The following is a 24,486-nucleotide window of genomic DNA, read 5'->3' on the forward strand; positions in this document are numbered from 1 at the left end:
CTGGCCTCCTAGCCACCCTAAGCCATCTCTACGTGCTGCTGTAGAGTTGCCATTTCCATTTGCAGTTGCCTCTGATACCAGCATTCATTGCCAGGAGAGTTGGGGGCAGAAGCCTTACGTGGGTATTGTGCCTAAAACAATGCTTGGAACGTAGTAAACACTTAGCAAATAGTGTTGACTGACCTACAGTTTAGATGAATGAATGAATGAATTTTGCTGACATTTGGATTTGGAAGATAAATATTTTCTTTGGAGCACAGCTGAAGTATATTTTAAATGATCATTTTATATCAGGAGTCAGCCAGCTTCTTCTATAAAGGGCCAGATGGCAAATATTTTCCACCTGTGGGCCCTATGGTCTCTGTCACAGTTATTTTACTCTGCCATTGTAGGCCTGAAAGCAGCTATAGGAATACGTAAACAAATGGGTGTGGCCATGTTCCAGTAAAACTTTATTTGCAAAAGTAAGCAATGGGCCAGATGTGGCCTTCAGACTATAGTTTAGCAACCCCTGTTTTAGGTAATAGCAATACGCAAAAGAGAAAAACAAGAAATCCCATTTATTTTTCCCTTCTAGAGAGATGATATTAATTGTCTTGTATATTCATAGTCTAGAGATAATATTAAGCCTTTTAGTGTATCCTTCTAGACTTTTTTCTCTGTACATATGCATGCAAATATTGATTTGGTACAGAAAATATCTTGGACAAGTCTTTGTATCTTTATGTGTAAATATAGGGTATGCCTTCATTTTCCATGGCTTCCATGGAATTCCACTGTATGGCTGTATCCATTGTCTGGCTCTCTAGTTATTTCCAAGGTTTTGCTATGAAAACAGTGCTGACTGTGTATCCTTGGTAATTGCCTTCAGATAAAAACCCAGAAGTGGATTTGGTGGTGCTAAGAGTGGGTGTTGGTTCAAGGCTTTTGCCACATGTTGCCACATCTCCAACAGAAAGGTTTGCTGGTTGGACTTCCCCTGTTGGATGATGACAAAATACATATAATGTATTTAATGCCATATATATATATATATATATATATTCCACCCCTTCCATCTCTACTGAAGACTCAATGAGCTTGGTTTTGGGAGAAAGGGACACCAACAGATTTGAATCTTCTGGTCAACACTTGGCTTTTAGGGAGGCAGCGGGAATGAGTTGTCATAACATAGAATAGGTGCTTTCCACCATATAACCAGGGAGACCCTTCTACCTCCACCACCTAGGGTTTGCCATTGAAGGCCCCTCTCAGGCAAAGATTGAGTATGACGACCAGAATGATGGATCATGTGACGTCAAATACTGGCCCAAGGAGCCTGGCGAATATGCTGTTCACATCATGTGTGATGACGAAGACATCAAGGATAGCCCGTACATGGCCTTCATCCACCCAGCCACAGGAGACTACAACCCTGATCTGGTGAATCAGCTGCTGTGCTTCTATTTTCTTGTCCCTGGCCCCTGGTTCCTCACCCCCATGCCCGAAGTTGCCTTAAGCAGCATGTTGAGAGACGGCAGAGAGGAATCATTTGGATTTTAGGAAGGAAACAGGCCTGCATTTGTTTGTTTGTTTTGAGACAGTCTTGCTCTGTCACCCAGCCTGGGATACAGTGGCATGATCTCAGCTCACTGGAACCTCTGCCTTCTGGGTTCAAGCGATTTTCGTGCCTTAGACTCCCAAGTAGCTGGAGCTACAGGCATGCGTCACCACAGCTGGCTAATCTTTGTATTTTTTGGTAGAGATGGGGTTTCACCATGTTGGCTAGGCTGGTCTGGAACTCCTGACCTCAAGTGATCCACCCGCCTCGGCCTCCCAAAGTGCTGGGATTACAGGCATGAGCCACCACACCCAGCCCAGGCCTACATTTGAATCCTGGTAGTATCACTTAGCACTTCTATAGTGTTGGGCAGTAACTTACCTGTCTGACTCTTGACGTCTTCCTCTATAAGACAGGAATGATAGTAGTCTCTGCTTCTACGATGATTCAAGAGGTGGCATGCATAAAGACAGCCTTTAGCTCATGCCTGGCCCATGCAGGGAGCTCCATAAGCTGTTATTTTTCTTGCAACTCCAGGGATCATATGTCAGTCTTACAGCCATTTTCTGTAGTTATTATTTCAAGATGCTCCATAGGTAAAGGAGGTTTTTTTCCCTAGTTCCCTGCCTCTTAAGTTGGAGCAGTGTTTGCAAGAGTTTCCTCTCAAACCATTAGCAGGCTGATAAGCATTAAGTCTAAGCCAGCCTGGCTGACAGGGAGTTGGCCCCACATGCCAGGTGTGCTACTGTTGGCCCATACGGGCAGCTGTCCATAGGCTGATGTCAGTCTGGGCTGCTAGCTACCCTTTTTGGCCAAATGCTATTCCTTTGCCCTCTAGGGCAAATGTTGTCCGTGGTAAAGATTTTGAGTCCCCTCAAAGTGGTAACATTGAAACTGAGCATGACTGGAGGTCTCTGCCCCAGTTGTTAGAAGTTCTCTAGGTCAACTTAGAATAAGGCAGGGAGCATGGGTTAGTTTGGGCATGGTTTTAGAACGGGTTTCCAATCTTTTGCCTTCCCTGGGCCACATTAGAAGAAGAAGAATTGTGTTGGGCCACACATAAAATACACTAACGATAGCTGATGAAGAAAAACAAAAACAAAATTGCAAAAAATTTTGTAATGTTTTAAGAAAGTTTACAAATTTGTGTTGGGCTACATTCAAAGCCATCCTGGGCCTCATGGGATCTTCGGGCCGTGGGCTGGATTTGTTTAGAGAGTTTTTCTCCCTTATGAGGAAAAGACATTTATTTTTAAGTTACAACCTACTTTAGCACTTTGCTTTCCGTAACCATCCTCTTATGTGGATACTGTAACACCAGACACAGGTCATTTTGTTCTTCCCCCATCCCCTGGTTACCTGTCTTTGTATAAGGGTTTAGTTGGGGCATTACACAGAAAGAGACTTATTATCTGCCTTTGCTTCAGGTTCGAGCATACGGGCCAGGTTTGGAGAAATCTGGGTGCATTGTCAGCAACCTGGCCGAGTTCACTGTGGATCCTAAGGATGCTGGAAAAGCTCCCTTAAAGATATTTGCTCAGGTAAATTTCAGGGGGCCACCTGTGCAGGTAATTGTCAGGTAACAAGATCTGTCTATGTAATGGCAAGTTGCGGAGTCCATCTGATCTTCAGTTTCCTCATCTGCACCTTCGAAATGATAAGAAGATTATCTTATGGGGTTATGTGAGGGTTCAGTGAGACTACCATGTAGAGTACTGGGCTTTTAAAAAAATCATCTTTCTGATTTGTATTCTGTGGAAATGAGGCTTGTTTGTTTCAGGTTATTCTGTAATGTCTTTTGGTGTGGCTGAAGCTGCTGAGGCCATGGTGGGAGTTTGTAAACAAGGATTTAAAAAATATGTTTATTTAATCTGATTGAATTTGACCAAAGGGCTTAAATGCAGGAATTGAAATTACAATGCATTGAGTGGCCATAGCTTTGTTTTTGGGCCACTTGCTTTTAATAACTAAAAATAAATGCATGTCATATTTTGTCACAGGTTGTCATCGTGTTGTGAAAACATGGCACGTTGTAGTTGGTCCATGAAGTTTTGTTGTATAAGCAAATGGTGACTTGGCTGTCTTGGGAGGCCACAGTAGCCCTGTTTGATAGAGGCAATGTGAGGGCCACCTCTGGTCCTAGCTCTGGCTTTTTTGCAGGATGGGGAAGGCCAACCTATTGACATCCAGATGAAGAGCCGGATGGACGGCACATATGCTTGCTCATACACTCCGGTGAAGGCCATCAAGCATACCATTGCTGTGGTCTGGGGAGGCGTGAACATCCCACACAGCCCCTTCAGGGTAGGTTGTGAGGCGGAATCCTGGCTGTTATATAGAAACGCTTGGTCATACACCAGGTCTGGGATCCGTGCCTGATGGCCAAGGCAGACATATGAAAGGAACCTGTCCCTGGTGGGAACTGAATGATGGAGGGGCCTGAAGGGCAGAGTGCTGCAGCCCACCCAGAAGAACTATTTCTAACAATGTTTTTTATTAGTATTTTACTGGGTCCAAGTGGAGGAGAACTTGATGACCTTCTCCATGTCTTCTCTAGGTCAACATCGGGCAAGGTAGCCATCCTCAGAAGGTCAAAGTGTTTGGACCAGGTGTGGAGAGAAGTGGTCTGAAGGCAAATGAACCTACACACTTCACAGTGGACTGTACTGAGGCTGGGGAAGGTGAGAAAGGGCCTCGTTCAACCCAGTGATCATTGCTCCTTGGGGAAGGGAGTTCTTATCATAACGTTTTGAGGGCAATTCCCTTTGAACTAGGAAGTAGTCCATCTGAATAGGTAATCATCTACTGAGCCTCTGAGTCATTCCGTGGTGGTATCTTTGCTAATCCATCATCTCTTTCCCCAAATCCTTACTTTTTCTCAGGTTTCTTACTAGAAACTTCCCAGTTGCTTTTTCGGGGTGTTAACCTGAGCTGGAAGAGATTGCACAGGACATGCTGTTTCTTGTAAGCTGGTGCTAATAAGCTGGTCTGTTCCAGGTGATGTCAGCGTTGGCATTAAGTGTGATGCCCGGGTGTTAAGCGAAGATGAGGAAGACGTGGATTTTGACATTATTCACAATGCCAATGATACGTTTACAGTCAAATATGTGCCTCCTGCTGCTGGGCGATACACTATCAAAGTTCTCTTTGCATCTCAGGTATGTGTTGGAGCATGGAGTGGAGTAGGTTTGGATTCTCTTTGGCCACTCGTGTGCATGTCTCTTCTACTTTTTGGTGTTTTATTTTATTAGTATTATTATTTTTGAGATGGAGTCTCACTCTTTCACCCAAGCTAGAGTGCAGTGGTGTGATCTTGGCTCACTGCATCCTCTGCCTCCCAGGTTCAAGTGATTCTCCCACCTCAGCTTCCCAAGTAGCTGGGGACTACAGGCTCACACCACCCAGCAAAATTTTTTTTTTTGTGGTGGAATTTTCCTCTTATTGCCCAAGCTGGAGTGCAATGGCGTGGTCTTGGCTCACTGCAACCTCCGCCTCCCGGGTTCAAGTGATTCTCCTGCCTCAACCTCCCGAGTAGCTGGGATTACAGGCCACCACACCTGGCTAATTTTTTGTATTTTTAGTAGAAATGGGGTTTCATCATGTTAGCCAGGCTGGTCTCCAACTCCTGACCTCAGATGATACGCCTGCCTTGGCCTCCCAAAGTGCTGGGATTACAGGTATGAGCCACTGTGCCTGGCCACTCAGCTAATTGTTTTGCAGTTTTAGTAGAGACAGTTGCCCAGACTGGTCTCAAACTCCTGACCTCAGGTCTGCTTTGGCCTCCCAAAGTGTTGGGGTTACAGGCATGAGCCTCCTTTTTGAGCATTTGGCCTCCTTTTTGGTGTTTTAGTGACAGGGAAGTTGTCTTAAGAATGCTGCTCAATTGTTTTCTCTCTGGCTCCTTACAGCCAAGAAGGAAAAAAACTTTTCCAGAACTAAATTATTACCACTTTCTAACAAAAGTGAGGCATTGTGTTCAGTGGTTAAAAGCAGGGGTCTGGAGAGAGACTAGTTTGTTATAAACTTTCATCAATATTTCGGTTGAAATGCAATTAGCTTCTAGATATGTTCTACTTTGATGCCTTTGAAGCAAATGACAGTGGTCTCTGCCCTTAAACTTTTATAGAGAGAAGTGATTCGAAGTTTCAGGTATGCAATGGTGAAGATAGGGTGAGCAGGATCCTGAAAGAGAGAATTTTGAAATCCTAGGGATTAAAATTAACCTTACATGTAAATGGGAACCTTAGTAGAATGTTCTGTGCCTAAAGGTAGTGGTCTAGTGGTGTTGACATCATCCATTTAACCTCTTCTGCCTTTATTCCAATAGTCTGCAACATTCTTTTTGAAGAATTATAATCGTTCTGTCTCTGATCACTTCTTGCATTTCCCCAGACCTTATTTCTCAGCTGCTCCTGGAGGACATTTCCTTCCTTCAGCCCCATATATTATTATCCTTTTTGGTTTTATTCTTGTTGGCATTTTTCATCCTAAGTACTTAACATTTGGTATTACAGGCTCAAAGTCCTCAGGTTTGTTTGTGACCTCAGGGATCCAGGCATTAGAGGGTGACCTATTATAGGAGGCCCTTACCCAATGCTGGGCTCTTTTGGCTTATCTTACCCTTCTGTTTACCTGTGGTAACAGAAGTCTGCTCGCCCTCGCTAAGTCAGAGTGATGCTGAGGTTAGCCGTTTGTTCAAGGCACCCTGAGCTCTGGCTGTTGCTTTAGGGGCTTTCCTACTAAGACCGTGTCTCTGCTACAGGAAATCCCCGCCAGCCCTTTCAGAGTCAAAGTTGACCCTTCCCACGATGCCAGCAAAGTGAAGGCAGAAGGCCCAGGGCTCAGCAAAGCAGGTAAGATGGCACATCAAGGTTGTCCTGGGCCCCTCTGCCGGCCGGTGGCACTGGGAGTGTTTCATCCATGGCCTTGAGGAGCCTAATCTCCATCAACACCAGCACCAAGCTGGCAGGTGTTCTGTGCAGCTCTGATGCAGCAGTGGCCGGCCAGGGCCTGTTGAACCTGTCTGACGGGTTCTCAAAGTGAAACTACTCCAGCTCGTCTGTCTCTTCACACAGTATATCTTTCCAGGTGTGGAAAATGGGAAACCAACCCACTTCACTGTCTACACCAAGGGGGCCGGGAAAGCCCCGCTCAACGTGCAGTTCAGCAGCCCTCTTCCTGGCGATGCAGTGAAGGATTTGGATGTCATCGATAACTACGACTACTCCCATACCGTTAAATACACACCCACCCAACAGGTAGGGTCCTTCTCCCCTCTGCTCCCCTGGCCCCCAGCCAGACCCCTTTCTATGCAATCTGTGCTGGGTCACTGTGGACACCAAGGGGTGTGAGAGGTGCTCTGCCAAAGTGCTCCCTGATGGGAAGCAGCTCCTGGCATTTTGAACCCCTCTAGGAGCACCTATAGGAAGCCCGATAGGTTCTGTCAGGTGGACTGCAGAATTCCCCAAGAGCAAGCAGGAAGCTGGTCCCATATCTCCACCTTCGGTTTGGGTTTTATCAGAGAAATGCTCAGTTATTGATATTCAGGCCCTAATATCTATTTTTCTGTTACACACACAGGTGCACACATGTGCGCACACACACACGTGCACTCCCTCGCAGCCTCACCAGCTGCCTTTTAGTCCTTTCATTAATTACCCACAGAGAAAGAGCTGCTACACCTTTATGTTTCCTTCCTGGCCCTTTTAGCTTAGTTTACCCCTTTTACGAGGTGTTGGAATGAGGTCTTTTCTCAAAGAGCCAGTTCAGCCTTTTGTCCCTAAGGCCCAACACACTATTTAGGGCAGCAAATGATTCCCCTTTACAAAATGCAGGATTTCACATGTGATCTTACCGTCTAGGCTGGCTTCCTCTGATTATTTCAGGCCATAAGGGCCTTAAAACTACCTCTCTGTACAAGTTAATGTTTATTTGTTTAAAAACATTAAAAAAATTTTTTATTGTGGTAAAATACATATAACATAAAATTTACCATCTTAACCATTTTTAAGTGTATAGTTCATTAGTGTTAAGTGCATTCATTATGTCGTGCACCCGTCACCACCATCCATCTCCATAACTCTTTACATCTTGTAAAACTGACAGCCTGTATCCATTATGTTTGTTTAAAATTTTGTTTTGCTTCATGTTCACACCTCTGGGGTCTGGAGACCAGACATCCTGGCAGAAAAGTCTGGATTTTAATACTTAAGCCTCATGTTCTAAGTGGTTGTTCCAAACCTCTGAGATTCCTTTATTCTTAAGGGAAACTGTCCTGCTGTGTTTGAAATGCCATTTGTAGGAGAAGAAGGGCAATGCTTTCGGCAGAAACACTGCTCAGAAGCCTTGCTTCCACCTGGGTCCTTTCAGCGAGGAGTGGGCAAGAGTCAAGTGGGGAAGAAAGAGGATTATAGTGAGGAGGGGGGCATGGTGTAGCTGTCCCCTGAGTTTGGGGGCTGCACACCCTTGGAGATGGAATCCTTACTGTCAGAACATCCCTGCAGTGGGAGGGATTCCCTGGGCAAAGGGATTCTGTGTGTCGTGTTATAAATGTGGCCCCTTTCATCCAGGCTTGCTGCTGTTTGTGCTTTCTTCTCCAAATTTTTATTTTTATTTATTTATTTATTTATTTTAGACAAAGTCTCACTCTGTTGCCCAGACTGGAGTGCAGTGGCATGATCTCAGCTCACTGCAACCCCTGCCTCCCGGGTTCAAGTCATTCTCCTGCCTCAGCCTCCCGAGTAGCTGGGATTACAGGCACATACCACCACACCTGGCTAATTTTTGTATTTTTGGTAGAGACGGGGTTTTGCCATGTTGGCCAGGCTGGTCTCGAACTCCTGGCCTGAGGCAATCCTTTCACCTCAGCCTCTAAACCTGCGGGCATTACAGGCATGAGCCACTGCCCTTGACCTCAGTATTTGTCTTTTTGTGACTGATTTGTTTTTCTTTGCGTAATGTCCTCCATTGTCATCCATGTTGTAGCATGTATCAGAACTTCATTCCTTTTTGAGGCTGCATTCCATTGTATGTGTATACATTTTGCTTCTCTCTTCATCGGTTTTTTTGTTTGTTTTTTCTTGAGATGGAGTCTTGCTCTGTTCCCCAAGCTGGAGTGGCACTATCTTGGCTCACTGCAACCTCTGTCTCCTTGGTTCAGGTGATTGTCCTGCCTCAGCCTACCGAGTAGCTAGGACTACAGGCACGTGCCACCATGCCCAGCTAATTTTTGTATTTTTAGTATGGATGTTTCACCATGTTGGCCAAGGTTTCACCATGGGGTTTCACCATGTTGGCCAAGCTGGTCTCAAATTCCTGATCTCAGGTGATCCACCCGCCTCAGCCTCTGAAAGTGCTGGGATTATAGGCATGAACCACCACGCCCGGCCCTCTTCATTTGTTGAAGAACATTTGGGTTGCTTTCGTCTTTTTTGTCTGTTGTGAATAATGCTGGGTGTACATATATCTCTTTGAGTCTCTGCATTTAATTCTTTTGAGTATATACCCAGACATGGAATGCTGGATCATATGGAAATCTCTTTTTGCTTTTTTGAGAAACCACTATACTGTATTCCACAGTGGCTGCACTGCTACAGTCCTGCCAACAGCATGCAAGGGTTTCTCCACATCCTTGTTAATGTTTGTTTTTTTTCTGGTTTTTGTTGTTGTTGTTGATAGTGACTATCCTATTGAGAGTAAAATGGTGTCTTATTGTGGTTTTGATTTGCATTTTCCTAATGATTAGTGATGTTGATAATCTTTTCACATGCTTGTTGGTCATTTGCATATTTTCTTTGGAGAATTATCTACTTGCCCATTTTTATATCAACCTTCTTAGTTTTATGTTGAGTTTTAGGAATTCTCCATGTATTCTGGACATTAGTTCCTTATCAGATAAATGATTTGCAAATATATTCCCTCACTCCTTGGGTTGCCTTTTCACTCTGTTAATAGTTCTCGTGTGCAGGTTATAAATGTGGCTTCTTATCTCCAGACTTGCTTCTTCCTGTGCTTTAAAATAAAAAATCCAAAACAAAACATTCATTATTAGTAATGATAAAACTAATACTTTTATAGCTAGAGCATCCCTTTCTCATCAGGCCACTCCATATAAGTAAGTAATTATTTTCCTGCTGATGGTTCTAAGGGTTGGTGGGAGCCTTACTATTGGGCGCACCAGCCTGAGTCTTCTTTGTTGCCAAATTCTCCACATTCTTTAGGAGAATGCACCAGAAAGCCATAGCTGTCTGTGTACAATGACTAGGATCACAAGGTTATAGCATCTTCTAAAAACATTTTGTGACTTTTGCTTTATTCTACGTCTATATGCCTTTTAGTGTTTTGGCTGAGCCATTAGAAAGTAAGTTGCAGATGTCAGGACAGGGTCAGGGTTTGATCTGCATCCTTGGAAAGGACTGCAGAACCCAGTACCCCAGACGTCCTCTGCTGCTGGTTGAGGCAGAAGTGGTTAGGAGCCTAGGTCTGGTTTTGTCCCCTTTGAAGTGATGCTGGAGGGGAGGCTCCTTACTTCAGAGTCACCCCAAAGTCACATTCATCCAGTTATCTGATAGCAGCAGGTTTGAGAACTGCTGCCATGCTGAGTACTCACTTAGGGCTGTGCGTCCGGATGGTCCCAGGATACATTCAGGGAGCCTGGTGGGCCTTGGTGGCGGTTGTTGCCTTCAGTGTGAATGACTTGCAGGGTGGCACTGGGGTCCTTCTTGTTGTTTGTTGTTTAGAACTGGGTTTATTGTTTCATTATTTGGGCAACTTGCGATTCTGCCTATTTTTCTGTGGCAAAGAAAACATTAAATCTCTCCTTAGATTGAGTTTCCTTCCCACTCCCACCCCCATCCCCAGCACAGAGCCTGGCCCTATAAGTGCTCTGTATGGATTAATGGCTGTGAATGAGTGAATAAATGATGTGATGCCTGGATTCACAAGCAGAGATGGCCTAAGAACGTTGTAATCTGGTAAAGGAGTGATGCCCACACCTCCTCATTCTCCTTTGAACTCTGTTTTCTGAAGAGCAGCTATAAGCTCAAGACTGGGCTAAGGAAGTATGCCCTTGGATGTGGTTAAGAGACCTGGGGCAGCCCAGAAAGCCACCCCCTGACACGGGGGAGGGAGCCTACTTTGAGGGCTGACACCCACAGACATACCTTCTCATGGTGGCTTTAGGGTATAACAGGCTGGAAATCCCCAGAAAGGTGGCTGCTTCGCATGGGTGTGTCCTGGCCTGGGGTGGGCGCTTCCCCCTCAGAACACAGGCTGTGCCACGTGGGGAGCTGAGGTCCTGCCTGAGTAACCCAGGTGCCTGGTTGCTGGTTTTGCTCCCTGACACCTGCAGCCCTGCCTGGGGTGGATGAGCGACGTGGATGGCTGTAGGATCCTGTGAGTCCCTTGAGGATGCAAGAGTAGAGCTCGTTTTGCCTTAGAGCAATGGACTTGTTGGGTTGGGGCTTGAGGACCCTCCCACAGGTCAAAGACTCAATTTTATAGGAGGGAAGTTATTTCCCTGAGGACTTTGGTCTTCTCTTGGTTGTGGGTGGCCTCAAGCAGCTTAAATTTCTCACCCCAGGTTCCCCCAAGCAGAGCAGTTTGAGAAGCTAGTGGCGATGTCTCCATTACATGCTGTGCTGGGAGCCACTAGGTTTGGGGACAACTCCATGTACTACTCTGGCACCTTTAGGAATCCCTGTAAGCTCACAGACCCTCACAGGGTAGCAGTCTCTACCTTGAAGTGTTCTTACCATGGTGGTCCTGGCTGCTCCCAGAGGGCCCTAAAAGAGATGGCGCTGAGGGTGGCTCTCTCAGTCCCATCCTCTTCTGAGCTGTCTGATCGGTGTCTTGTGTATGTATATTTTGAAGAATAAGATTCAGGTTTCAGAAGCATGTAGAGGAGAGTGAAACTGTCTTGCAGCCTGCAAAGTTGTGGCAAAACGCACTGGCCATCACTACTCATACATCCCTCACTTCATGGCCCTGTTGGGGAATAAACACAGTCCATTCCTTAGTTGGGGCCTCAGGGGATGCCTTAAAATGCTGTAGGCATTGTAGGTGTAAATCTCCAAGATTTTTTCCCTCCCTCTTCTTAGGTTATTTAAGGTAGAGTTCATTTTCTATCTGAGTTTTTGTTTTGTTTTTGACTGCTAATGAGAGTATACTTTCTTTTATGGGATGGGTGGCCTTAACTGGAAGAGGATTTTTCACTGTCTTTTTTAGCACTTCAGAGAAGTGGCCAGAAAACTTCATGCAGGTGAGGGAGAAGGTATCCCCAAGACCTCTGGTTAGCCTGAGGTCTGCCTAGTGAGCCCCTGAATTGTTAGGGGCTGTGGGGAAACGGAAGCTCGGGAAGAGTTGGCATATTGGGAATGCCGCGTTGGCTGAAGTAGTGAGTCAGTCCTGATTTAAACAGTACAAGAAGGAGACCTTTCCTGCCTCTTGGCTGGCTCCCGGCTCTGTTGAATTTGACCTGTGCACATTTTACCAGGAAATGTTGTACGCATGAGGCAGGGGGCCAGTTGGTTTTGTGTGCAATACTTAAAAATCCTGGAAAATTAATCCTCCCTTCATTGATGCAACCAGTTTTTGTTTTGTTGTTGTTGTTTTTTTTCTCTTGGCCTTTACCCCCTTCCTTGTTACAAAAGGAATGTGACAAAATATACATAGGCCAAATGCTATACACCCTTTTAACACTCGATCAGCAACAGCTTTCAGTAGTGTCTGCATTCCAGCAAGGCTGCTGGATTCTTGGGGGGAACTCATGTCTCCCTCCCACTTCCCTGTTACATTATGCCTGGTTGATTGAGGTGAAGGGGATCTTGATCTACTGAGACAGCCATGAGATTTCTTGGAGCCTCGATTTGGAGGGAGGGAACTTGGCCAGCCATGGAGAGAAGAAGCTGGCTGTGTGCCATCCTGGAACCGGCCAGAGGAGACAAATGGCACACACATGGCCATCCCGTGCCACCCGGCCACCCGTGAGGAAGCCTGCCAATCCTGCAAGCACCGTCTGCCTGCACACTTGCAATTTTATTTTGTTTCACATAACGGAAGTTCAGATACTGTGCGGTGGTCTTAGCACAGGTCTAGGTGAACTCTTGCAAATCCCTGTTGCAGCCTGGGGGCCTCACATGGATTCCCAGGACAGAAATGGTTCTGTGTGGTTAGTGGCTCCAGGCCCAGCCGCTGTACCTGTGGCCGGCACTGAGTATGATGGTGGGGAGGTGGTGTGGCAGAGCAGCTAGGACACAGGTTTGGGGGCCATGGGTATGAGGCCCAGCTTGCACCCTTACCAAGGTGTGTGACTTGGGGTACGTTATTTACCAGTCTGAGCCGTAGTTTCCTCTCCTGAAAAAATGAGATGACAGTAGGAACTGCCCCTTAGGACTGTTTTGATCTTGAATTGAGGAAATGCATAAAAGCACATAGCATGGTGCTTGGTGTGTAGAAAATGTTCATTATCAAATTATAAAAATTGCTCCTGTTATCATTAGCTGCTCTTATTTGATCTGATTTTTCCATTATTCTTGCCTTATAGTCAAAAGCTGAAAGAAATAGATCTAAGACACTTTCTACATTGATTGGAATCAAGTCTCCCCTGTCTGTGGGAAGAATGAGGGATCTTGAGGGGAGTTTAAATATCAAGTTAGCATGTTGGTACTGAAAGGTAAACTGGGTTTTCTCTTTTGTTCCAGGGCAACATGCAGGTTCTGGTGACTTACGGGGGCGATCCCATCCCTAAAAGCCCTTTCACTGTGGGTGTTGCTGCACCGCTGGATCTGAGCAAGATAAAACTCAATGGGCTGGAAAACAGTAAGTGCCTGAATGGAGGGCATATGGGTTATTGATGACCACACAGCGTGGCTGCTGGTTAGATTTTCTTCAAAAGATGGAATTCACAGAGAAGCAAATTCTACTTTAAGAGACTTTGCAGTTGCACAGACTTTGGTTTGAATTAGGGCCGTGCTGTGAAATAAGTGTGACTGTGTCTGCCCCTTAGCCTCACCAAGACTCAGCTTTCTCATTTGTACAGTGGGGGTGGTTGGCGGGGAGAGGTTGAGAACACCCGTGGGAATATCGTGAAAATTATATGAGCTAATGGTTCAGAGGCTGGCACGTAGTCAGCCCTCAGTATACTGCTGGCATTGCAGTAGGAAGTGTTCATTAAAAAGAGAATTTGGGCCACATCGCTTTCTGATGAATTTCTAACTGTGCCAGCTATCCTTGGCAACTGAATCCACATTAAGGTTGCGAGTCAAGCATAAATGCCAGATCCCTGGCACTCAGAAGTCACTACCACCATGCCTCTGCCCCATCCCAATATTCCTTTAGCTTGTTAGGGATTTTACTCTAGTATAAGCCCATTTCGCTTATTTTCAATTTTCTAATTATTTTTTAGTAGGAAAATTTCAAACATAGAAAAGAAAAGAGAATAATATAACATGAACACTGATGTACTTATCACTCAGCTTCAGATGTTCAACACATGCTCATAAAATGATTTTTTTGTACAAATAAAAATAAATCCATTTTTCATCTAAAAAACATTACAGTTAAGGGGTAATTCCACTTTAACCCTCACCTCTCCTGCTCCCTAGGATTAACCACAGTTGTCAATTCAGTTTCTGTTCTTCCAGATCTTCTCTCTGCATCTATACATATAGATGTGCCTGTGGAAAACATTTGGCTATATTTATTTTGCATTGAAGTTGCCCTGCTGTATAAACCTATGTCTTCAGCCTGCCTCCAACAGTGCATCTCGGGAATCATTCACTCGTACATTTTTTCTGTTGGTATTTACCACTGAGTGGCCCCAGACTGGATGCCCCTCTGGGCTCACATTCACCTGGTTTCAGGCTTACTGAGGCAGGGCTGAGTGCATACCCCCAGGACAGGGCCTCCTGTATTCACCTGTGAGGGTTCCTCCAGGGTACCACTGGCAGTGCCATCAGTGAGCATCTTCCTTCACTTGTGACCCAAGCGCACAAGTTGCAACCAAGGCCAGCTCCCAGTTGCGGAGATCCGAAGTGAGAGCTCGCTGTTGGCTTTTGTAGCTGGGGCAGCCAGTTCTGAGTGTGTGAACGTTTGCTGCCCAACCCCGTCATGTCTCCCCTTGTCACTCCTTTCCCCAAGACATGAGAGCTTTGACTCCAGAACAGGAAAAGCATGGTGCCAATTAGGAAAGCCACTTTTCCGGTGGGAAGCGGCGACCTGAGACCTCCTTGCTTATGGTTCGACAGTGTCCATCTTGCCAGGCCCTGTGTTGCTTCAGAGTCAAGGTTCTCTGAGTTGTGGCGGGAGCCCTGTGTTCTCAGTGCTTTTGTTTTGGGTAAAGTCCTTTCCCTGCTTTTGTCTAATCTAACACTTGGGCTTCCTGCAGCCCTGCTTTGCAGAGACCTTTTGGAAACCATCACGGTACAGTTAGTTCTCAGGACTTGCTTCAGTCACCTCGCATTTGGCAGCTCTGTGACTTCTGCTCTCTCGAGGGGGAAGGGTGCCTATAAGATGGAGTTGGCTGCCGAGAATTAGTAAATAAAACATTGACTTATGAGGGTGTTTGGATATAAAGCTAACACCAAAAGTAAGTAAACAAGAGAAGACAGTGTCAGATTGCAACTTTCTGGTCAGCAAAGATTGTGGGGTTAGGTAAATTTCACTTTAAGTCCCAGTTGGGAGGCTGCTGCATATGTCACCCTGGACAAGTTACTTAATCTCTCTGAGCATCAGTTTCCCCATCTGTGAAAGCCATTGGTTAATAATAAATACCCCATAGGATTGTGGTGAAAATTAAGACAATACCCTCCTTGTGCTTGACATATAAAATGCATTCAGTAAATGATAGCCATTATTGCTGTCATCACTAATGGATGATTGTGCCTTCACTGGTTGTTACTGAGGCTGAGATGCTGATGATGCTTACTCAGCTTTGCTGCTTGTCCTCTGCAGCAGCTGTTGCTTATGGTAGAGGCTGAGATAAGTCCCCGTGTCCAAAGAACCATTGCTTCTGTGCTCTGGATTGTTCCTGCTGCTGGAAACGGTCAGCTCTTCACCTCGGCTTGTGTTTCTTTTCCAGGGGTGGAAGTTGGGAAGGATCAGGAGTTCACCGTTGATACCAGGGGGGCAGGAGGCCAAGGGAAGCTGGATGTGACAATCCTCAGCCCCTCTCGGAAGGTTGTGCCATGCCTAGTGACACCTGTGACAGGCCGGGAGAGCAGCACGGCCAAGTTCATCCCTCGGGAGGAGGGGCTGTATGCTGTAGACGTGACCTACGATGGACACCCTGTGCCCGGGAGCCCCTACACAGTGGAGGCCTCGCTGCCACCAGATCCCACCAAGGTCAGCCTTTGCTTTTGTCCCAGAACTTGCCTCGTTGTTGTCAAACATGACACCATAGTCCTTCTCTGGTTCTTCCTGGCAAAGACCTTCTGAAAATCGTTTTGTGATGAAAGACAGCACAATTCACTGTGAAAGGTCCACTGTGTAGGTGGGTAACAACCCTGCTCCTCCTCTTGCTCTCTGACTATAAGACTTTGGTGAGGGGCTCCCTGTCCCAGAGTCTTCTTTCTTCGCTTGTTAGCATAATCACAGTCCTCACTACAAAGCCAGCCTGTAAGAGGTAGGTGAGTTAGCAAATGTGGAGGCCTCTGCCCAGCACCCACCTCACAGACGGAGCTCACCCTATAGAAGCTAGAATCGTGTAATATAAACATACGTTATTCTGGCCAGGTGCAGTGGCTCATGCCTGTAATCCCAGCACTTTGGGAGGCTGAGGCAGGTGGATCACGAGGTCTGGAGATCGAGACCATCCTGGCTAACACAGTGAAATCGTGTCTCCACTAAAAATACAAAAAATTAGCCAGGCGTGGTGGTGGGCACCTGTAGTCCCAGCTACTCGGGAGGCTGAGGCAGGAGAATGGCATGAACCTGGGAGGCAGAGCTTGCAGTGAGCCGAGATTGCCCCACTGCATTCCGCCTGGGCGACAGAGCGAGACTCCATCTCAAAAAACAACAACAAAAAAAATACATTATTCATGGCTGGGCACGGTGGCTCACACCTGTAATCACTGTACTTTGGGAGGCCAAGGTGGATGGATCACTTGAGGTCAGGAGTTTGAGACCAACCTGGCCAACATGGTGAAACCCCATCTCTACTAAAAATACAAAGATTAGCTGGGCATGGTGGCGCACACCTGTAATCCCAGCTACTCGGGAGGCTGAGGTGGGATAATCGCTTGAACCTGGGAGGCGGAGGTTGCAGTGGGCTGAGATCGTGCCACCGCACTCCAGCCTGAGCGACAGAGTGAGAGTCCGTCCCCTCCAAAAAAAAAAAAAAAAAAAAGTTCATTGTCATTTGTTCATAGTAACCCTGACTCAGGGGGTTTTGGAAGATTTCCAGTGGTCTCAATGGTATGAATCCTATGAAGGTGTCTTGTTTGTTGAATTAGAGGTGAAAGCCTCATTCCTTACTCTTTTTTAGAAACAATTTAGTTTTTTTATTACACAGAATTTGTTGAGCAAAGTGCGACAGCCCAAGCCAGCCACAGCCAGCTCCACAAGAGCCCTTCCGTGAGCCCTCAAGCTGGGATCCCGCGTATGTTTGTTGGAATGGACATTAGGTCTCCAAGTCCAGGCCTCTGATGTAGAAGGGTCAGGTGTGGTAGGAGAGAGGAGAGTCTTGGAGGGACTGCTCCAGGGGGTCACACCTCTCTCGTGCCTTTTTGCTGGTGATCGAGTTCTGAGGCATTTGCTGCATTGACTGTTGTGGCTCTAACTCATGTATGCGTGTGTGACACATGAAGCCCCAAGAGAAGGGCTGCTTGGCTAAGATGCACTTCCATGCTGATTACATGTGTGGGTGTTGAAAGCAGTGCTGGCTGAGCAGCGATCCCAGTGCAGTTTGACTTTATTCTTTGCTCAAATAGGTGAAGGCGCATGGTCCCGGCCTCGAAGGTGGTCTTGTGGGCAAGCCTGCTGAGTTCACCATCGATACCAAAGGAGCTGGTACCGGAGGTCTGGGCTTAACAGTGGAAGGTCCGTGCGAGGCCAAAATCGAGTGCTCCGACAATGGTGACGGGACCTGCTCAGTCTCTTACCTTCCTACAAAACCCGGGGAGTATTTCGTCAACATCCTCTTTGAGGAAGTCCACATACCTGGGTCTCCCTTCAAAGCCGAAATTGAAATGCCCTTTGACCCCTCTAAAGTTGTGGCATCGGGGCCAGGTCTGGAGCATGGGAAGGTGGGTGAAGCTGGGCTCCTTAGCGTCGACTGTTCAGAAGCGGGACCAGGGGCCCTGGGCCTGGAAGCTGTCTCGGACTCGGGAGCAAAAGCCGAAGTCAGTGTTCAGAACAACAAAGACGGCACCTACGCGGTGACCTACGTGCCCCTGACGGCCGGCATGTACACATTGACCATGAAGTATGGTGGTGAACTCGTGCCACACTTCCCCGCCCGGGTCAAGGTGGAGCCTGCTGTGGACACCAGCAGGATCAAAGTCTTTGGACCTGGGATAGAAGGGAAAGGTGGGTTTTATTTTAAAAAAAAAAAAAAAGGCAAACTGAGACTTAAGGGTTACCTGAAACTTGGAGCTGCAAACTCAGCCACCTGCAGGAGCCAGGTGACCTATAAGGCGGTGTTCACCTGTTCCCTCTGCCTCAGGGAGTGGTTGGGGGGCCCTGGTGAAGGTTGAGCACATTGCATTTCTAGGGACCGTGTTAGCTGACCCCTGATTTCTGTTTCTCTATGGGGAACAGAACTTAGCATTGTCAGCAGAATCTCTAGTTTTTCTGGCAAAGCCAGAAATCTTGATTTTTCTCTGGAAACTCAACATGCAACATGTTGGCATTTAATTGGAAAAAAGTTTAAAATGTGGTGTTGGCTAACACCTGCATGCCATACGGCAGGTTTGTCTTCAACCTTTAACCTGTCCTAGAGCCCTCAGTGTGAACAGTCACGTTGTCACTTAGCCATGGCTACTCGGGAAGGGACTTCTTTTGGGAGGGAGTGGGTTAATATTCTTGATTTCAGAGGTAGAAAAACCAGTTTTCCACTGTTACTGAAATTAGACTTCGTGTGTCCTGAAGTGCCAAGAACCTTGGTTCTGGGGTTTACTCTTGGGTCTGGGGTACTGGTGGCATTGTTAGCTGTGTGCTTGCTCTGCAGATGTGTTCCGGGAAGCTACCACCGACTTTACGGTTGACTCTCGGCCGCTGACCCAGGTTGGGGGTGACCACATCAAGGCCCACATTGCCAACCCCTCAGGGGCCTCCACCGAGTGCTTTGTCACAGACAATGCTGATGGGACCTACCAGGTGGAATACACACCCTTTGAGAAAGGTGAGTCGCCCTGTCCTCGGACTGGACCCTTGTACAGAGTTGTTCTTGGTCAGTTCCTCCTGGTGGCTGGTACTGACACCTGCCCCATGTGCTAGGCCTGTCTTAGCAGGGCCACATGCAGAGTGACAGAGTGGAAGTCAGCCTCCGCAGCAGTCACCTACCCACTCAGTGCCTGGCTTGCTTGCCTTGTGTAATAGGTGGGCTGGGTTTAGCCTCAGTCTTACCTCATCCGGTTATGGGGTAATGCCATGATGTTGCTCATTTGTGCCGTTTTTCTTTGCGTATGAATTTCTTTCTTCTTGAATATTAGGAATTATAAAAAATTTCAATAAATGGAAAAGCATAAAGAAAAAAATAAAAGTGCCATATATATCTCCACTACCTGGAGATCGGAAGCCTGCAATATTGTGGCATAGATGTTTTTAATCTTCTTGTAGATGTGTGTTTCTTCTGTTTCGTGGGTTTTGCTTTTTCTTTTGGTTAATGGCTGGTTGGTGTTTTCCCAAATGAGGGTAGTCTGTTTAGGATAACTGACTTGAAGTTGGAGTGGAGTGGCTTATGTGACTGCAGATAGACGGTTTGTATTATTTAAAAGTCAGATCATACCTACATTACTGTGGGTTTGTTTTCTTTTGTTTTTTTTTGAAACAGGATCTCACTCTATCGCCCAGGCTGGAGTGCAGTGGTGCAATCACAGCTCACTGCAGCCTCGACCTCTTGGGCTCAAATGATCCTCCTGCCTCAGAACTGCAGGTGTGCACCACCACATTCAGCTAATTGTTGTATTTTTTGTAGAGATGGGGTCTTGCCATGTTGCTCAGGCTGGCCTTGAACTCCTGGACTCAAGCGATCTACCCACTTCGGCCTCCCAAAGTGCTGGGATTATAGGTGTGAGCCACTGCCCCCAGCCACATTACTGTGTTTTTAACCCCCTTTTCCAAATAACATAGTATAGCATGCAGACTTGAATGCTGGATAAAACTCTGAAGTAGAGAATCATTTTTTCACAAATAGGGGATTTATATGCAAATATGTGTTTCTGTTTGTTGTTTTGAACAGGTCTCCATGTAGTGGAGGTGACATATGATGATGTGCCTATCCCAAACAGTCCCTTCAAGGTGGCTGTCACTGAAGGCTGCCAACCATCTAGGGTGCAAGCCCAAGGACCTGGATTGAAAGAGGCCTTCACCAACAAGCCCAATGTCTTCACTGTGGTTACCAGGTGGGCAAGGCCCTATATTTTGTGTCTTGAATCTCACTTTTATGGCTAGATTCTACATATGTGTCATAGTTTCCTAACTTTTGATAAGATGCATTTTTATTTTTATAATGCATATTTCCTTCTGTAGAGATGTTACATAGAAGGACCAAGCATACCTAAAAAACATACCAAAGCACTAGATAATGGTCATGAAACTATTTAGCAAACTGGGACTGAACCAAGCTCTGTAACTTCATAATGTAAAAATTTGTAGCCAACCTTATAAGTATTTTTATTAAAGTTGGTTGCAAGGCATATGCCTGTGTTGTACTTGCAGTCCTAGCCAGTGCAATTAGATAAGAAAAATAGGCTGGGCATGGTGGCTCACACCTGTAATCCCAGCACTTCAGGAGGCCCAGATGGGACGATTGCTTGAGGCCAGGAGTTTGAGACTAGCCTGGGCTTGCTAGTACACGCCTGTAATCCCAGCTACTACTTGGGAGGCTGAGGCATGCGAATTGCTTGAACCGGAGAGACATAGGTTGCAGTGAGTCAAGACCGCGCCACTGCACACCAGCCTGGGCAATGGAGTGAGACTCTGCCTCAAGAAAAAGAAAAATCAATGAAACATAAGCATTGAAAAGGAGGGGTCAGAGTGTCTTTATTTATATTATGCTAATGTGAAATTCCCTTTGTGAGAGTGTATCGTAGTAATTGAATTGGGGTGGCTACATGGAATAGTTTATAAAGGGAATTTGCATGAATTTTGGCAATAAGCAGATCAGCATAAATGGTGCACATTTCACTTTCTTTTCCATCCTTTCCAGAGGGGCAGGAATTGGTGGGCTTGGCATCACTGTTGAGGGACCATCAGAGTCAAAGATAAATTGCAGAGACAACAAGGATGGCAGCTGCAGTGCTGAGTACATTCCTTTCGCTCCGGGGGATTATGATGTTAATATCACATATGGAGGCGCCCACATCCCTGGTAAGCTATTCCTCAGAGAGGACCCCAAAGAAGAATTCATTTTGCAGGAAAATGGGTTTGATTTTGCTTATCTTTCTGAGTGGGGAAAACAATCCGATATTTGTAATAGCAGGAAAAGGAAAAAAAAAAAAAAGAAAATCTCTACCTTATTTTGTGCTTGGCTCTTATATACCTTATTCATGTGTCTTGGTTTCTTTTTTTCACTGACTATACTAGTAGCTGATCAAGATATGCAGATTCAAATTCTTCTTTATAATTTCTTTTGTATTTAGTGATGTCATGTACATTCACTGTGAAACAGGGTTTCTCACCTTTTGGCCAGATGATTCTTTGTGGTGTGGGCTGTCCTGTGCAATGTAGACTTTTGTCAGTATCCCTGGCCTGTACCTGCTAGATGCCCATAGCAGACTTCTTCCCCATTCTTATTTGTAGCAACCAAAAATGTCTCTATATCTTGTCAGATGTCTTAAGGGACAAAATCACTTCAGGCTGAACCACTGCTGTAAAGATTTAAACAATAAACAAATATATGACTTAAGTAGTGAAGGACCCTCCCCCATTTGTTTTGGGGGGAGGACTCTCCATAGGTTCTAGTTCTCTACTCAAATGATTGTCACCCCCACACATTTTATTTATTTATTTCAATAGCTTTTGGGGTACAAGTTGTTTGTGGTTACATGGATGGATTCTATAGTGGTGAATTCTGAGACCACCTCCCCCACCCCCATTTCTAAAAGGGCAGGTAAGTATGTGGTGTGGACACAAGACCAAGGACTGGGGCTGTTCTGGGCCACTTACTCCTCGTCTCAGGTGTGGTGTGAAGAGGGCAGAGCCCCAGGACCCCAGGAGCAGGAAAAGCCTCAGCAGAGGCTTGTTCTTCTCTCTCTGGGTCACACTGAGAGGGGAAGGGCAGGCTGAGAGGCCCACTGCTGGGTTCTGAGTTGACTCTCAGGCAGCTGGAGTGTCCACTGACCACACACTTTCCTGATTCCATCCCTGCTTCCCCATTACCACATGGAAATGTGCACACACACTCACACTCAACTGTCTTTCTCTCACACTGATCAGAAAGTATTGACATTCAACTCAGATTGATTCTACTTAGATACTCATTTAAGCCTCAAGTCATTTAAAACAACATGTTTCTCCTCAAACTTGTGCTTGTGGCTCATTCAATATAGATTTAAAAAATTCCCATAATCACTAGTCTAGGAGATTTCAGCTGTGGGCAAGACAAAGTTCCTGCCCTCAGGGAGCTTACTGTCTAGAGCTTATACAACTAAAACTTGTGATCACGACTGCTACGAAGAATGAGAATGGGGCTCAGTGACAGAATTCAGAGCTACGGGCTCCTTTTGGAGTTTTGTAACACTTGCATTAGGAGAGAGTTGGGCACAGGGAATGAGTAGAAGGCTGCTCCCAGGAGGGGTGATGTGGTGGCTCCGACCTGGCAGGCAACGGTGGAGATGAACATCTCCTGGTTTTTGTGGCAACGAAACTTTTTGACTATGGGGAAAGGCTGGGGAATGCCACCGGCTTCCGAATCCCCCTTGCAGAAAGGGGTCAGAGTTTGTCCCCTGTGGCCCACCTGTGAGCTTAAAGCAAATGGCCATCTTTGAGCATAACAACAGAAAAACATTCATTTGTGGTTTTCCCATCAGGTGTGGATGGTGCCTTTTTATGTTTCAGGCTCTCTGTTGCCTCCCAGAGACAGCCAAATGCCAGCTTTTCCAGAACCCCAGAACTTTCCCAGGTGGAAACATTTAGTGAAGTGTTGGTTGGTTTTCTTAGCGTCAGGCTTCTTAGCTAAGGCAACCCATGGGGGTACTGCCATGAAACAGTCGGCAACCTGCCAGCTTCTAATTTCTGGGTGCTTAAATATTAGCCCAGTTTTTCCTGGCCTGGTTAAAAACCCGGAGTGGAGTTATTTTTAACAGCGTGTCCTGTCTTACCCATAATGGCATGTTGATTTCCTCTGGTAGGCCAGCTGTGGTCAGTTGGTGGCGGCTGCCTAGACCACTGGATTGACTGGGGTTCAGAGTACATGAGGAAGAAGGGCTGGCATAAGGGAATGGTGACGTGTGTCTGGGCATGGAACAAGGGAGTGGTGGATAATGCTTGGGGTCTGCCATCTTGGACAGTTTATCTTACCCGGGTTTGTTGATTCTTGACTACTCTCATGCTGAGTTCAGACAACTTGTAGTGGAGGCTCTGACTTAAAGATTGGTCTCAGAGGTAGTCCCTTGCCGTCAGCTGTTGACATTGAAATCCTCAACTGTCACTCTCTAAAGTAAAGCCCCCTTTTGTTCCTCTCACCCCAGTGTGGAGGCCTGTGCTTGTTTGCCAGGGCCAGCCATTTATATCACGTAGCTAAAGACCTGGATGCCGTTGAAACCCATCTGTTGTTAGAAAGCCGGAGACTCAGTTCTTTGTGTGTCTTGGCTATCTACCATCTCTACTTCTACAAAGTATAAACTCTCTGAGATGCAAAGCAGAGAGCCCTCGGCTTTCATGGCAGTCATTCACTTTGCCAGATACCATGGGGAGCACCAGGACTCCCGTGCAAGGCAAGAGGTGCATGTGGCCCCTTGACGGACGATTGGCGTGGTAGCCTGAGGCATGCTGCAGGTACCCTGGATGGGGAGGTCCCCCCTCCACAGAGGAGTCCGTGAGCGTCCGTGGCCCAGCCCTTGTTTCTCTGTTTAGCACTTCTCTAGCAAATCGCTGTCTCCTTTCCTCGACTCCTCTGTGCTTCATCTTTAAAACAGACACCCACAAGGAGTCAGAGGCCCTCAGGGTCCCCCGTGGAGTCAGCCATGCAGCAGGAACTCAGCTTACACTCAGGAAGACAGTGAGGCTTCACCAGGTAGCTGGGTGACTGAGAAGGCCGAGTGTGGTCAGAAGGTGCCAGCTGCATTGGAGGGAGAGGAGTCTGGGGGACACATGGGAGCCATTTGTGGGAGACAGGGCTGGATGTGGGCTGCAGGGCCTGCCCATCTCTCTCCATTCTGTTCTTCCACCACTCAGCTTCCTCCTTCAGTTTCTCCAGCAGCCTGTCTCCTCCCTTGCCTCTGGGCTCCTGCATGTGTTGAGGCCTCTCTGAAGCATCTCTCCATCTGCTCCCTCTTGTGCCTCAACTGAGATGTTACTGGAAAGCTTTCTCTGGTCTTACGCAGACCAGGTTGATTGCCTACTGAGTGCTCCACCTTCCACACCCCCAATACGTTATGTAGGATGTTAGAGTGACTTGCTTGCTTCATCCTTCTCCTGCATTGTGCGTTCCTGGGGTGGGGGGCGGTTGTTAACCACTCAGGATCCAGCACCTGGCACAACATCTGCACGTAGTAGGTGCTCTGTGAGAATGGTTGACAACAATGAGTGGGCACATAAGCAGTGCACACAGTGAGGCAGGAGGAGCT

The 24,486-nt window shown here is 46.6% G+C and overlaps 1 protein-coding gene across 1 annotated transcript in view; it reads left to right on the forward strand.

Moving 5' to 3' along the window:
- FLNB (filamin B) overlaps positions 1 to 24,486 on the forward strand; it is a 166,038-nt gene that overhangs the window by 101,765 nt on the left and 39,787 nt on the right. Inside the window, 13 exon segments of the mRNA XM_033210256.1 lie at positions 1,229 to 1,422; positions 2,968 to 3,081; positions 3,701 to 3,844; positions 4,098 to 4,221; positions 4,538 to 4,698; positions 6,303 to 6,393; positions 6,629 to 6,798; positions 13,240 to 13,357; positions 15,618 to 15,880; positions 17,467 to 18,064; positions 18,705 to 18,878; positions 19,938 to 20,100; positions 20,907 to 21,067. Coding sequence (XP_033066147.1) covers positions 1,229 to 1,422; positions 2,968 to 3,081; positions 3,701 to 3,844; positions 4,098 to 4,221; positions 4,538 to 4,698; positions 6,303 to 6,393; positions 6,629 to 6,798; positions 13,240 to 13,357; positions 15,618 to 15,880; positions 17,467 to 18,064; positions 18,705 to 18,878; positions 19,938 to 20,100; positions 20,907 to 21,067 — 2,475 coding nt within the window.

This window comes from Trachypithecus francoisi, unplaced genomic scaffold (assembly GCF_009764315.1).
Source record: "Trachypithecus francoisi isolate TF-2019V2 unplaced genomic scaffold, Tfra_2.0 Lachesis_group0, whole genome shotgun sequence".
NCBI lineage: Eukaryota > Metazoa > Chordata > Mammalia > Primates > Cercopithecidae > Trachypithecus > Trachypithecus francoisi.